The sequence below is a fragment of the Mobula birostris genome, chromosome 9 (assembly GCF_030028105.1).
Source record: "Mobula birostris isolate sMobBir1 chromosome 9, sMobBir1.hap1, whole genome shotgun sequence".
Classification (NCBI taxonomy): Eukaryota; Metazoa; Chordata; class Chondrichthyes; order Myliobatiformes; family Myliobatidae; genus Mobula; species Mobula birostris.
The window spans coordinates 54,549,900-54,565,213 of record NC_092378.1 but is presented as its reverse complement, the minus strand read 5'-3'; the positions used below and the strand labels follow the sequence as shown (position 1 = coordinate 54,565,213).

The 15,314-nt window shown below is 41.0% G+C and overlaps 1 protein-coding gene and 1 long non-coding RNA gene across 4 annotated transcripts in view; one reads left to right on the top strand and one right to left on the bottom strand.

Moving 5' to 3' along the window:
• The window catches only part of LOC140202770 (lysine-specific demethylase 7B-like), an 88,670-nt gene extending 75,940 nt beyond the window's left edge, over positions 1–12,730 (top strand). The window contains exons 17-20 of the mRNA XM_072268094.1: positions 3,264–3,469; positions 10,450–10,547; positions 11,660–11,957; positions 12,297–12,730. Of these exons, the coding sequence (XP_072124195.1) occupies positions 3,264–3,469; positions 10,450–10,547; positions 11,660–11,957; positions 12,297–12,385 (691 nt within the window). The 3' untranslated portion in view covers positions 12,386–12,730. The remainder of the gene's footprint in view (positions 1–3,263; positions 3,470–10,449; positions 10,548–11,659; positions 11,958–12,296) is intronic.
• The window catches only part of LOC140202773 (uncharacterized), a 59,003-nt gene that overhangs the window by 41,661 nt on the left and 2,028 nt on the right, over positions 1–15,314 (bottom strand). For 2 of the 3 annotated variants that reach the window (XR_011887185.1, XR_011887186.1), the window contains exons 2-3: positions 9,581–9,768; positions 5,279–5,386 (exon numbers count right to left, since the gene is read on the bottom strand). This is a non-coding gene — a long non-coding RNA (uncharacterized lncRNA). The remainder of the gene's footprint in view (positions 1–5,278; positions 5,387–9,580; positions 9,769–15,314) is intronic. The other variant, XR_011887187.1, reaches the window with a different exon arrangement.

Below are 15,314 nucleotides of genomic sequence, written 5' to 3'. Positions count from 1 at the left end.
GGCTAATTGTAATTAAACAGCTTCACCTGGAAGGGGATGGGAGTCTGCTGAACAAGGGTGCATAATGAAATTAAAACTAGATACTTACGAATGAAAACATTTCAGAGATCTACGAAAATCTGAAGTTCATCCCTCTTTCCAATTACAAAAATTAGGAGTATTGAGGTAAACTTGAAACGAACAAGATAAAGTTTGAGATGAGGATTTCAGATCATTTAGAACAAAGGCAAAGAAGTAGATTTGAGAGAGAAACTGATTGTGGCCTAATTTGCAGAATCCTAGATTGATCCTACATAGATGGAAGCCCTTTTGGTCCTGTCTGTGCAATAAGAATCTGTCAGGAATCCCATGATATTGTTTGCAAAAGGTAAAAGAACTCACATCATGGGGAGGGTAATCAGCTAACAGAAAGTCAAATCAGGATACATTAATCACTTGCAGGTTGCCAAGCCATAACTACTGGAGTGTGATTTCATCTGTTGACGAGCTGTGTTAATGACATAAATGAAGGGACCAAATGTAGCAATCATTAATGACCATACATGGGTGAGGGAGGTATGTAATTTGTAGGGAGAGTGTGCAAAAATTTAGCTGGTGAAGTATAATTTTGGGAGAAGCGGAGTTTGTATTTTGGTTCAGAGACTATACAGAGGTCTGTTGTACATTGGGATGTGGCTATCCCTGAACATAAAACAACTTGTTAACATGTAGGTACAGCAAACGATTAGGGAGGCAAATGGATCATTGACCAACGTTGAAATAAATTATAAAATTAAAGGAGTCTTGATACATTGATGGGGACATACCTCAAGCAATGTGTACGCATTGTTCTGTTTATGTTATAGTGGTACAGGACATTGGTGAGACCACACCTGGAGTATTGTGTACGGTTTTAGTTACCCCGTTCTAGGAAAGATTTCATTAGGATAGACAGAGTCCAAAGAAGATTTACTACAATGTTGCCAGAACCTGATATACAGGGAGAGTTTGGGCAGTCTGACCTTGGAGCTAGGAGTTTGAGGGATGATCTTGGAGATGTTTAATTCATGAGCGGTGTGGATCGGGTGAATAGTCTTTTTTTTCTCAGGGAAAAGGAATCAAAAACTAGAGGGCATACATTTAAGGTGGGGGTAAGATTTAAGGGGGACTTGAGCAACTTTATGCAGAGGTTAATGTGACTATAGAATGTGCTGCTAGAGGAAATGCAGGTATAAGAACTTTGAAAGATTCATGTATAGGTAAGGTTTAGAGGGATCTGGGCCTTACGTGGGCAAATGAGCCTAGCTTAGATGGCCATCTTGGTCAATGTGGATTAGTTGGGCTGAAAAGTCTGTTTCCATGCTGTATTTAGGTTAGATTAGATTCAACTTTATTGTCATTGTGCCGAGTACAGATACAAAGCCAATGTAATGCATTTATCATCTGACCAGAAATGCGAAGAATAGTGTTACTTACAATAACTGCGAATTTAAAAAAGTGCTACAGCACACAAATATAAAAGTACTGAGACAGTACAATATGGGTGCAATACTGCTTAGCACTGTGATGTGAGGTTCAGCAGGGTCACAGCCTCAGGGAAGAAGCTCTTCCTGTGCCTGCTGGTGTGGGAGCGGAGGCTCCTGTAGCGCCTAGCAGATGGGAGGAGAGTAAAAAGTCCATGGTTAGGGTGAGATGCATCCCTGATAATGCTTTTTGTCCTGCCCAGTATATATTTACTTTAAGTAAGTAAAGTATATATTTACTTTATATAATAATTTCCTTTAATAAGGAGATTGATTCCTGAAGTGAAGGGGTTATCTTGCATTGAATGATTGCGCAGATTGGGCTGAGTTTAAGAAAATGGGGATTGAATGCAGGATTCTGTGTGTGGGGTGGGGGTGGGAGGTGGTGTAAGTGCTGAGGGGATGTTTATATCACAAATTTGAAGTTGATGAAATTGAAGTATTTAAAATGACAGGCAGAGTTCATCTAAATAGCGTTATAAGACCATTGGATGTAGGAGCAGAATTAGGCCATTCGGCCCATGAGGAAACTGCTGAATGAACAAGGTTGTATGATCAATTAAAATGAGCCATTATGATCAAAGGCGAAGGGATACAATTTCAGAATAAAAGATCACCCATCAGAATGGAAACAAGGAATTTCTGTACTGGGGTAGACACTCACCAGTGCAGAGCTTTGGATGGTGTATCACTGAAGGTTGAGAGAGATGAGTTTTTGATATTTTGGTAGAGTATTGCAAGAGGGTTATAGAAAAAGAAGTGCTGAGGCTTATGGTCAGATCAATAGTGAACTTGATAACTGGTAGGGCAGGCCAGGAGACCCCTGCTTCTGCTGAGATTCCTTACGTTCTTATAGCCCTGTGAATAGTTCTCGAACTATCCAGTTATATCTTTATCCAGTTTTCTTGTTACTGAATCTGCTTCCACCACCACAAAAAATCCTGGTCTTCCTCTCACTCTTAAGTCTGTGTTCTCTGGTACTAATCCCTATGAATCAGGAAACTGCTGTCCTTGTTTCAGTCTGTCAAAACTTTTTCTTTGATATTGAAATCATTGAGTTAATTGAACTCTCACTGTGGAGAATAATGCTTTCTATGTAGGCTCTTCACATAACTGAAATCCTTGCTCATCTCTGGTATCCATTCTAGTTGCTCCATACTTTCTTGGCAGAGTACCTTTCTCAAAGTGAAGTACCCAGAAAGTAACACAATCCAACATTGAAAGATTAAGCATATCTTCCGAACTTTGTTCTTTATGCTTGAACTGATACAAGTACTTAATGACATTCTCTATTTATCTTGCATACCTCTGTTCCTTTATCCTCCTGTTTAATTTCTATTATTGCTTCATTTTCCATTCTTTGTTAAACTGCATCTGCCATGTGTCTGCCCATTTCTCTAGTTAAGGTACTGGTGAAATCTGTTACCATCTTCACTGTTTAAAATATTTCCAAGTTTTTAGCCATAGTGGATGATAGAACAGACTTAAAGAATAAATAGCCTGTCCCGTCATTCAGTATTCCAGAGTAGAATAGTACAGAGGTCAGATAGATTGTGTGGGGCTTAATCCAAATCAATGCATTGAGTCAGTGAATCTCCTGCCATTTTATAGTAAATCTCCAGTGCTTATAACAACGGTGACTCCATTGGTGTAGTTGGGGTATGTTGAGCAGACTCTGGTATTAGAGCACAGATGGGTTAATGGATGATTGGGAAGAGAAAACATTACCTACGCCCAACCATTTTGCTTGCTGCATTTCAGGGTACAGCCACCATCTCCAAGCACTACCGAGGCCATACAGGGCATGCTGTCAATGGCAGCCCTGCAGTACTCAGACCTTCGCAGCAGCCCAAGAAAGAATAGGGACAGCCTGGATAAAAGGAACCTTTCCAAGTCACATCAAGGCATAAGAACTAATAGGAGGGAGAAAGGCGCACTGAGCCCATGTTCCAGGGCATCAGACTGTGGTGGGTATTTCAGTGTGTTTGTGTGTGTACTCAGGGCTACAAAACAAAATAGGATCTCCTACTTTGCAGGTGGGGTAAGGACTTGAAATGATGTGGTTCCTCATAACTGATCCATCATCTTAGCACCAGCAGTGGTGGGTTGGGTGTGCTGGAAGCACAGATAGGTTTGAAACAGGGAGAACTAGCTGAGGAGGGGAGGGGGTCTTGGGGAAGGGCTGGGGGGTTGAAGTGCGTAGTACTGATTGGGGAGGGGGAGGAAGCACAAGGGAACAACGCTAGGATGCTTAGTTGCTTGTTCTGCCCTGCCATTCAGAGATCACGGATAATTTACACTGTAATTCCAATGAAATGTCCCAATGAAAATCTTTCAATTTCCCCGGTATCAATACATTTTTTTTTAATATGGGGGAGTGTTCCATTAGCATAAACAGAATTTTTTTTTCACCACCACTTAAATGAATGAACTGTTTATTTTTAAGTTTGAAATCCTGTTTCACAGAGTCCTACACCTCAGGGATGGGTCCATTCTGCCCACCTTCTCCATGCCAGCTGTGATGACTATCCACACCAATCGCATTTACTGTATTGGGCTTGTACCCTCATTGCCCTTCCTATCTTGGGTCTCTGTCTGAACAACTTTTAAACTTGGACTTCTTCTGGGACCATTTACAAGAAAAAAACTGTGAAATATGCACCTATCCATCAAATATTCAAGCTAAGTGGGTCATCTTCAAAAAAAAAAACAATTATATACAGTACAATTAGTGTAATATGTTAGCCTTGGTGTCATTTGACTGAATCTACCTTGCACCAATTCCATTTTTTTTTAATTAACTCCAATTACTTTGTCCAATACTCTGGATAAAACTTTGGTAGAACCTCTCAGCTACCATAGGTTCCATTCCTTTGTAACCCCTCTTCACACAGATGTGGACTTTCCATTAGTCTTTTCCGTTGTTCATTGATCTTCATGATTTCCAACTTGAACTTCTAAACCCTTCTTATCTTAAAATCTCTCTATTTGGGAAATGCTCCCTCTTGTGTGAAAAGTGGTTGACGTCTACTTCAGATTTGTGTTCTCCCCAGAAATGGAAATGACTTCTCTGCCAGAACTGTTAAAAGCATTGATAACTTAAAACCTCAATCAATTTCATTGGTTTCTATTTCCACAAATCTTTTCCTCTATCATAGTAACTCTTATAATTTCATCTCTCCTCATTTTATTGGGTCTTGTCTAAAGCATCTGGAAGTCCTTATAAATCCCAGAATCCTCTCCCCATGTTACTGCCTCAGAGTTTATTTGCACTTTAGGACATGACTCCCCTACCACTATTGGTTGCCTGTGACTAGTTCATGATTATCCAAGCTCTCAGTTTACAGGTCTCAATAACAATTTTGTCATATTATAGACTCATAACAAATAGAACTCCTGCCAAACACAGGAGTGATGAATGAATGAGGTGGTGAAAGTTAGGATGCTGAGAACAGAATTTTGTATGGCCTGGTTTAGAGGTAATATGTAAGACTGAAATTCTAGACCAGCAGTTCAATTTCCAAGTTGAGAGACTTTTATGACTTTAATGTCTTAACCATATACGTATATGTTCCTGTTTGGATTTCACCTCAAGATGCTAAAACTCTGATTCTCAATCCTGTTCCATTGTTGAATGAGATAATTGATGTGAGAACTTAACTATCTATCACATCTTGGCTTCAAATCCCTCCATGTTTGTGGAAAGAGGAGAAAAAAATTGATATCAAATTCAAAGTTATTACTGAGCTAGCATGGCTCTGTGGAAGAAGCCGTACCTTGGTTCTCTCCTTAATGGTTTGGTTTCGATGTTAAGCTCTTGTCTTAAACCCCACTCACTGTACAGTGATAATTCATTCTGGGGTCTCATCCTGGTTTTCTGTTTTCTTCCATTGGGAAAAAAAAATCAAGGAAATGAGTTACCATGAAAATATTTTGCATTCAACAACGCTTGTTATGACTCACTCAACTTCAAACAGAAAGTACTGAAATGAAACAGCCCAGCCAATCAGAAGCCTGCACCAAGACCTGGGCAGCCAAAGCAAAATTTCCTCCTTTACACTTAATGCTATCAATCTTTTCACTACTTTTTTCATACCATACAGTAATGTTTTAATGGCTTGAATCAATCTGCTTACACCTTGACAATTTTAATGAACTTCACTTTCACTCAGTTTCCTATGTGATGTCATATACAGTATGTTGACATCAGAGTATTATATAGACACCTTGCTGTCTGCCAGGTTGTGTAGCAATGCACTGGCCATTCAGTACGATGGGCTGATACTTCAACCTCCACCCACCTTTTTATCAAATCCAGTTCGAAATATGTGACTTCTGTTGCTCAATTATTTTCAATGAAACAGCTGAAATTCTTTCCTGTGAGTGAAGGGGTTGGTGATTGTTGTTGTGGCCGTTTTTTGCAGTGGGAGAAGGGGTATTTTGGGGTCTATGAATGTTGTCTCTTATCTTTTTCATGCTGGGGGGGGAGTTGATGTTTTTTCTTTCATCAACACCCATGGTCTTTCTGTATTTCATGGCTATCTGGAGAAGACAAATACAGTTGCATTGTACATGCATTCTTTGACAATAAAATGAACCTTTGAACCTCTTGTAGTTGTTGGGAATCTGCAGAGTGTTACGCTGAGTGCTCTAACCTGTTCTGAGATTGAGTTTCTTCATGAATTCTCCACCAGATTTATAGTGACTTACTTTCATGGACCCCTGTACTGATCTCATTTGCGAAGAGAAACATCTTCTGTGCTTTGACATTGTGGCGCACAGTGTTGGATCTGACTGACTGTACCTGCTGTTGCCAAGGTCTCTTTCTGTCTCATTTGGCCCACTATACCCAGCAGGGTTGAGAATTCTTTAAAAGGATCCACCGGCGACGTGTCCGGACAGAGAGGGAGCACGACCGTAGCAAATTGAGGTGGGAGTTGACTTTGCTGTTTCCCTGAGCCCAGTGGATATTTGGAAATGAAGTATCCAGATCAGTGGGCCCAGTTTGACATTCTAGACACGTGTGCTGGTTCAGCTATAGGTCAGGGCACAGTGCAGGTGAGCAGGGATCTAAAGTTACAACAGATACATGCTGCTGGTCTATGGTGTGTCATTATACACAAACAGTATTGCTGGACTTGGGAATGTCATTACAACAGGTACAGTACAGATGGGCATGGATCTAGAATTAGTACAGGTGTGCTGTAATGGGCTTAAGTCTGTCCTTATAACAGGTTTAGTAATGGTAGGCGTGGATCTGTCATGGCAGATGCAGTAATGGTGGACGTGGGTCTATCATTATGACAGGCACAGTAACCGTGGCCACAGGTCCGTCACTGTACTAGAGACAGTACTGTCAACAGGTCCATAGTTTTAAAGGGCTCATTTAAGAGGTGGGACAGGCCTGTTTCCCAGATTTTAGCTGTTGATGGATGAAGGATTTCAGGTAGAGCTGACATTATGAAATGCAATGTTTGATCAGGAAAGAAGTGTGTTAAGTTTCCTGAATTCGGAATTGAGAGGATGGTGTGACCAGCTGGCCTTTCAAAGGAAACACTTGGCATTGGTGTTTCCAGTAGCTTGGGAATGTTGACTTTATTTGTCCCTTAATGTACAGTTTAATGTCTACTGCTTGAAATTTGACTGGACTATTTCAAATGAAGACCTTTTCTGACTTGCCAGTCAGAGGAAAATTGAAGTGAATTTTCTTTTTTACCTTAAAAAAAAGCATGGGAGATGTTGAAAAGCAAAATACCGCAGGTACTCTACTTGTGTTGTTGTTTACATCAAAACCTGAAAACACGACTTGCCCTTGAACAGAAGATCCTACAAAAAGTAGTGGATACGGTCCTGTCCATCATGGGTAAAGCCCTCCCCACCATTGAGTACATCTACACGAAATGCTATCGCAGGAAAGCGGCATCCATCATCAAGGACCCCCACCACACAGGACATGCTCTCTTCTCGCTGGTGTCATCAGGAAGAAGTTACAGGAACCTCAGACTCACACCACTGGTTCAGGAACAGTTATTACCCCATAACCATCAGGCTCTTGAACCAAAGGGGATAACTTCACTCAACTTCACTTGTCCCATCATAGAAATTTTCTCACAACCTATGGACTCACTCAAGGAAACTTCATCTTATTTTCTTGATATTTATTGCTTATTTATTGTTATTTATTTCTTTTTCTAGTTGCACAGTTTGCTGTCTTATGCACACCCAATTTGGTGCAGTCTTTCATTGATTCAGTTACGGATTTATTGAGCAAGTCTGCAGGAAAATAATTCGCAGTGTTGTATATGGTGACATATAGGTACTTTGATAAATTTATTTTGAACTTTTCTCCTCTCGCCCTTCCTTCCTGTTTGCAATCGAGAGATGGCATGGGCCCAGGCCCTTCAGCCATGATGTTCCAGCTGACCTATCAAGCACCTTGTTGCACTAATCCTGCTTTATTCTTCTCGTGTTCCTGGTAGTTCTTCCCAGATTCCACCACTCACCTACTCTACAGATTCAAATTCATTTATTTATCTCACGTACTCTACATTGAAACATACTTTGAAATGTTCGTTTGCAATAACAACCAACACAACCTAAGATGTTCTGGCGGCATCCTGCAAGGGGCAATTTGCAGCAGCTAATTAATCTGGCAACCTGCACGTCTTTGAGATGCGGGACGGAGGAAACTGGAGGAAATGGTACACAGTCACAGGGAGAGTGTACAAACTCCATCCAGACAACACCCAAGGTCAGCGTTAGACCTGAATCATTGCAGCTCTGAGGCAGTGGCTGTACTAACCATGCCACAGCGCACCCATCCTGAGAAGAAAATAGTTCCATTTAGATGTTGCTAATGTTATTTCTATTGCACATGTTGCAGTAGCTTTTTAATCCTTTCATAATGTACAGACCTGTTGGCTGCACAACATTTTGTCTAACCAAACTTAGCACCTCTACGTTTCAGTTCACTTGTCTAGAAAGCAGATTTCTAGCATGTTTGTTTCAAGTTTTAACTCCAATCGGTGTTTTAAGTTATTTATTGGAAAATGGAGGAAAAGGCGTACTCCTCGGAAGTCGTGTTTTAATGTAGCAGCGGACTGGAAGCATCTTCAGGTACTGATACACAAACCTCTACACAAACCGATACAAAAACCAGCTGCTCTGTTTAGCCAGCTCATGAAAAACAAGCACACACATTCCACTGTGAGGTGAAGTTTCTTTTCTGTCACTCATAACTTTGTGTACTTCTGTCAGGTCTTCTCTACTCAAAGAGAAACAATCCCAGCCTATCAATTCCCTCTTCATATCTGAAATGTTCCATCTCAAGCAATATCCTCATAAACCTCTTCAGACTCACCAGTGTGATCACACCTTTTCTAGTGTTGTGAACAAAATTGTATACAGTTTACTAGCAGTGACCTAACTAGTTGTACCAAAACCAATGTGCTGTCATATTCTGTACCCTTGTTAATGAAGACAAGTATCTCTTCATCACCTTCTCTACCTGTGCTGCAAGCTTCAGGGATTGTTGGAATTGTACACCAAGGTCCCTCTGTTCCTCAACATACCCTACTATTCCGGTCAATGTCCTATCCCTAAAACCTCATACTTGTTGGGATTAAATTCCATCTGCCATTGGTCTGCGCAATTTGCAAACTGAGCAATATCATTTGATACCTAAACACTATGCTCCTCACTATCTACATCACCAATTATTGTTATCTGCAAACATACTAATCAAACTGTTCAATATTTTATAGATATAAAAAAATCAAATATTTACCGCACCATTTTTTTCCTCTCCATGCCTTGTAGCGCATTGGGTGGCAACCTTGCTGTTTTTTTTACAGGACCGAATTGCTAGCTCAATGCTCAACCCAGCACGGATGGAAAATGTGCAAAGAGCCAGGTGTATTTGAAGTCTGGTGCAGATGCCACTATACCACCAGCTGGCTTACAGCACCAGTGCCTAGGCTATATCATTGTCCATGGGCTTCAATTATGAGAGCAACCCTCCTCCACCATTCTCTGCCTCTTATTGCCAAACCAATTTTAGATCCAATGAGCCAACTTACCTTGAAAATTAGTTTCTATAAATGTATCTAGTATCTGGAGCTCTCTCCCTTCCTGCGTACTGTATTTATGACTGTTATTCAATCAAGTTACTGATCATCTTCCACTTTTTTATCTGTAATTTTATCCAAAGTTAGTTTTGACCATTTTATGGTAGTCAGTCTTAACTTCTTCCCATTCCACGTAGACTCTGGCAAGATAAAGAATATTAAAGTTTTCAGGTTCTTTTCAAACACAGCATTGAATTTTATTATTACTGTCTGACAAAGGTTCTCTTGCTGATGGATAAAGGTCCCCAGCTCATTATGCACTATAAAATCCAGAAAATAATCTTAAATCCTCTGAGTAAATTCACTATCTTTCTGAATTGAGCTATTTTGATCTTTCAATGTATGAAAATTATGGACTGCAGTTTAAGTAATTCTGCCCTTCTCTGGAAAGACTTCTAGTCTCTGAACCAAATCTTTCTATCACTTCTTTGATCTGTTAAGGGGCTTGTGGATACTTCCAATAAATAATTTTGTCTTCAACCTTCAGCAAGAGATGAGTCCTAGCTGGAGGGATGTAGAAGGGAGATCTGAAGAGAAGCAACATTGTGAAGGAAGAAAGGGTATGGACACAGAAGAATGGCATAGAGAGGAACAGGAGAGGAGAATAGAATTTATTTTGTATATCAATAAAATATGGATTTTGTTCTGAAACTGTTTGGGCACAATGATAATAACTAAAGTAAATTTGAATTCGCTTTAAATTGCAGGCCATGTTTTCATTTCTTTGGTCACCTTTGCACCAAGTTACAATGGTTGGTCTCACAGTCCTTTTGTGATCCTGTCACTGGTTGTTATTGAGTGATGAATGTATGTTTTCACAGCTGGGCCAGTGAAGCAGGAAGCCGCTGAGTGCAGCACTGTGTTGCCAACTGCTGAACGGAGGGGCACAATGGGAGCATCGGCCAGACTATCTGAAGCGGTAGGACTAGGTTCCCTATATACCTGAGTGTCCATGGCATGCACTTTCACTTGGTCGGGGAAAATCTGCTTGCATTTATCTCTTTGGGGAGGTCATGTTTTGTGGCTTTAATTGGTCTACTTTTAATTAAGCACATCCATATGCTCTATATGAACTGGATGTAAAGACAATCGACCATGTTAGACCATAAGGCATGGGAGCAGAATTAGGTCATTAGGCCTATCGAGTCTGTTCTGCCATTCCGTCATTTATTATTTCTCTTAACCCTACCCTGTCGTCTCCCAGGAACCTATGGTGTCCTTGCTGATCAAGAACCTGTCGCCCTCCATTTTAAATTGTCCCAATGACTTGGCCTCCACAGCTATCTGTGGTAATGAATTCCACAATTCACCACCCTCTGGCTTCCTTGTCTCTGTTCTAAAGGGAAGTCCTTCAATTCTGGGGCTGTGTCCTCTGGTCATGGACTTCCTCACCATAGGAAACATCCAATTTACTATCTCGGTCTTTCAATTCTCAATAGTTTTCAATGAGATTTCTCTGCCCTCCCCCCCCCCCACACTCCAGCAAGTACAGGCTCAGAGTCATCAAATGTTCCTCATACACTAACCCTTTTACTCCTGGCACCACCCTTGTGAACCATCTCTGGACTCTCTCAAATGCAAATACATCCTTTTATGGATATGAGACCTAAAACTGCTCGCAATACTCCCAAGTATGGTCTGACCAATGTCCCTTTGCCTGATTGTTTCAGTTCCTACTATGGATGTTTGCTGTAAATTGCTGAACCATTGAAACTTTCAGCTTAAACAAGATGTGTAGTTGCACTGTCTTGGTGTGTTGGGTGGCAAAGTGTTATGCAGAAGGGAATTCCTTCCCTAGGTTTGATCTCTAGCTGCTGGCTGGAGCTGTGTTTTGTTCTGTGGTCCCTGCCAAGCAAGGCAGGGCATTCCCCTCAAAAATTCAGTCAGTTGCCTGCATTGTCTAGAGGATGGTCAGGTCAAGTGTAATGTGGCTGCCATTGTGTTAGGCACATAGAGCAGAGGAATTTGGGGAGGTAAGGATCGCATGGGAATTACTCAAGTAAACAAACCTACCTCTAATTTTTATTCAAGGTATTGAAGAATGAGCCAAAACATCTCAGAAAAGAATGCTCTTTATTGGTGAGACAAAACATCCAGGAGAACAAGATGTTAGTGGAACAAATGGTAGACAGCGAAGGTCAGATTGCCTCTGACTCATTGACTGCAGTGTACAGGTCAACCGCTGACTGTGACCTGCGAACAAGTCCCGTTCACAACAGTGACAGTCCGGATCGGACCCACCCTGGAATATCAACGTCACCACCTCTGCATCCATCTAGCAAGCGGACCATTCCCAATCCACCGCCTGTGAGCAACCAGGCGACAAAAGGTCAGTGGCCAGATATCACCGTAAAACATTGGTGACCTTGATCAGAGGGAGGCCATCATCAAGTTGGTGCGGGAGGTTGGGGTGCATTCCCGCTAGGAGAGATGTTCAGCATGAGTATAGTGGCACTGATGATCAGAGGGGGAGAAATCAAGAATGCCCACTTAGCTCATGAGAGACTGTCTCACTGAAATACGAGGGTCCCAGGTCAAACAGATGGATAGGAAGAGCATCATCGATCAGGAAACACTGGGACGTCTTCAATGGGAAAGTATTATCAAGTGTATGAATGCTGCTTTGTTAAAGTTTTTGCGTAAACTAATGTTATTAACCGTTTGGCAGGAAAGCGTCCAAAGAAAGGGATGGCAACTGCAAAGCAGCGACTGGGAAAGATTCTGAAGCTGAACCGAAGTGGCCGCCTCTTCCTTTAGAAATAAGACTTTCCAGACTAACTTTGGGCCAAAAAGGGTGATGGTGCTGCAGCATGGATGGCCCTACCTCATGACCCTTGGATATGCACTGTCGAAGCAATAATGGCAAAAGTCAGAGCTGGGGAGAGAAAGGACTGATGTGGGGAAGCTCTGAAACTTGTTCAGGGTTAGCAAACATTTTTAAAGGATGGTATTCTGCTTTTTCTGAAGATACTTTCTGTTGTAATTTATCTTCCAAATTATTTGATGCATTTTAATTTAACAGCATTGTTTTTTTTAAAAAAAGAGAAAACTATTTATTGAGGAATTGATTCATTTCAACAAAATAATTTAGATATAAAATATTGAACCATATTTCCAACTGAGAGATCCTTGCCTTTTAATTGTTTGCATTCTGAAATCAAATCACTGCAAGCTTTTTCTTATTCCACATCAAAGAGGGTAAGGGAGTGGCTGATGAAATTGAACTAAAGTGCGTGCAAATTGGTTCGCTTTGGGAGCTTAAACAAGAACAGGACACTGGAGATTCAGTGAATGGAGAGGCAAGACCTCATCCTGAAGAAGATGGCAGAGTTTGTCATCGAAACATTAGTTATAATCGATGCTTGAATCCGGCTGGAAGCCTGAAAAGAGTCAAGCTGGGTTGCCGTTTTACAGTTTATGCAAAACAATGGTTAAGCAACACTTTGGAGTATTGTGTGCAGTTCTGGTCACAATGTAATTGAGCTGGAGATGCTGAAGAAAAGATTCAAAAGATGTTGCTGGGACTGTTGGGCTTGAGTTCTAAAGAAAGATCTGATAGATTGGGGACAGTTTTCCCTCGAGTGAAGTAAGCTGAGGGGTGACCTTAGAGATCTATAAAATCAAATTGTGCATAGAAAAGATGAAAAGTTACAATATTTTTCCCCAGGGTAGAGAAGTCTAAATCTAGGGGACATAGGTTTAATGTGAGAGGGGAAAGATTTCCACACAGGGTAGTGGGTATGTGGAACAAGCTGACAGAGACAGGTCTAGTAGAGATGGGTACAATTGCCATTTAGGATAGGTAAAGTCAAGTTTATTGTCATATACACAAGTACACGTGTGCACAGGTATAATGAATGGGAAAGTTTAGGATACATGGAGGGATATGGACCAAAAACAGGAAAATTGGATTAGCATAAATGGCTATCTTGGTCAGTTCAAACAATTTGGGCTGAAGGTCCTGTTTCTGCAATACATAACTCATTGATTCTATAAATTGTTGTGGCTGTAGTGATCTGGTGATTTTGAGACTGAATGAACTACTGGAAAGAAATTATATTTTGATCGCTTTGCCACTTTTCAGATCACAAAGCACATTATGTATTGACAGACCCACCTCCCCCACCATTTGGTTGTGAAGGAGAGCAGCTTCGTGCTCTTTCACTCAGTTTCTGCAACATCCAACCTTTTTTCTTTTGGAAAGATAAAATTCTCCAGGCTTAAACATCTGTTGGGCTAGAATTAGAAGTCCTTATTTACAGTATATACAGCAATTAAACTTGTACAAAGGCACTTAGATATAGCAGCAAAATCCACCAAGCTCTATTTAACACACCCAGGCCTCGTTTGACAGATGACTATTTACACTCTAATTACAACTTCATTTAGTACAACTTCTTCACAGTAAGTTTCTTGTCTGAGGAAACTCCAGTCAAGCACATTAAAGTATGAATGTTGTGACATGTGATGCAGTCACTGGAGAGATGCTGAAGCTGGTGATATAAAGGTCTTTATTTATCACAACAAGCAAGCATTCTCCTGGAGATGCTCAAACTCAAAGTATGTTACATTTTCATACTCTAGATCCAGGTAACAGCAGTTTCAATCATTGCAATGACATTGTTTACTTCCAATATTTTGGGTTGACGCTGCTTCCTTTGAACAGTAGGAAACAGCATTGAATGTTCAAGCACCTTTGCTGGTACAGAATAATTCACACAGATGGTCTGAAAGAAATCTTATACATGCAAGTTTAATGTTGTGAGGCTGACTCTGAGTACTCAAAGATCCCAACTATTGACTGATCAGCGATATCTGTGACCATGTTTGATGTGCTAAGTTACAACATCAGTCTGGACTGCCAGTTTAACTAAGTCACAATGGTGCAAAAAATAACTTAGCCCATATTGCCTGGTTTGTTGCAGGCCAATTAACATTATCCCATTGTCTTACATTTGGCTGATGCATATGAGAACATCTCCTAGTTCGAATTATATCTGCAATATTTATATAATTACATATCCGCAGATAATGCAATCTGGAACAGAAAAACAAACCACTGGAGGAACATTAGTGGGGCCAGAGGGATAGTTTGCATTTTGGGTGGTGACCCTGTGTCAGGACACTTCCCTCATCACTATCCAGGGACCTAAACGGGCCCCTCCAGATGAGGCAGAGGTTCATGTGCATTTAGAACAGTGGAGCACAGGAACACTCCTTTCAGCCCATGGTGTTGTGCTGAACTATAATTAATTATGCAGATACATGGTCCATATCCTTCCATTCTCTACACATTCATGTTCCTATCTGAGCCACTTGAATGCCTCTTATCATATTTGCCACCACTAGCACTCCTTTTAGTGCATTCCAGTCACCCACCACTCTTGAGTGTAAAAAAAAATGTCTTGCCCCACACATCTCCTTTGAACTTGCCTTGAATGCATGCCATCTAGCATTAGACATTTTGACCCTGGGGAATAAGGTACTAGCTGTCTATCTATGCCTCTCAATTTTATAAGCTTCTGTCAGGTCTCCCCTCAGCCACTGATGCTTTAGAAAGTAACACCTCTCACTTGTTCAGGTTAAACTCCATCTGCCATTTCTCTGCCCTTGTCTGCAATTGATCTATACCCTGTTATATCCTTGGCAACCTTCTATGCTATTGACAAGGCCACCAATCTTTGTA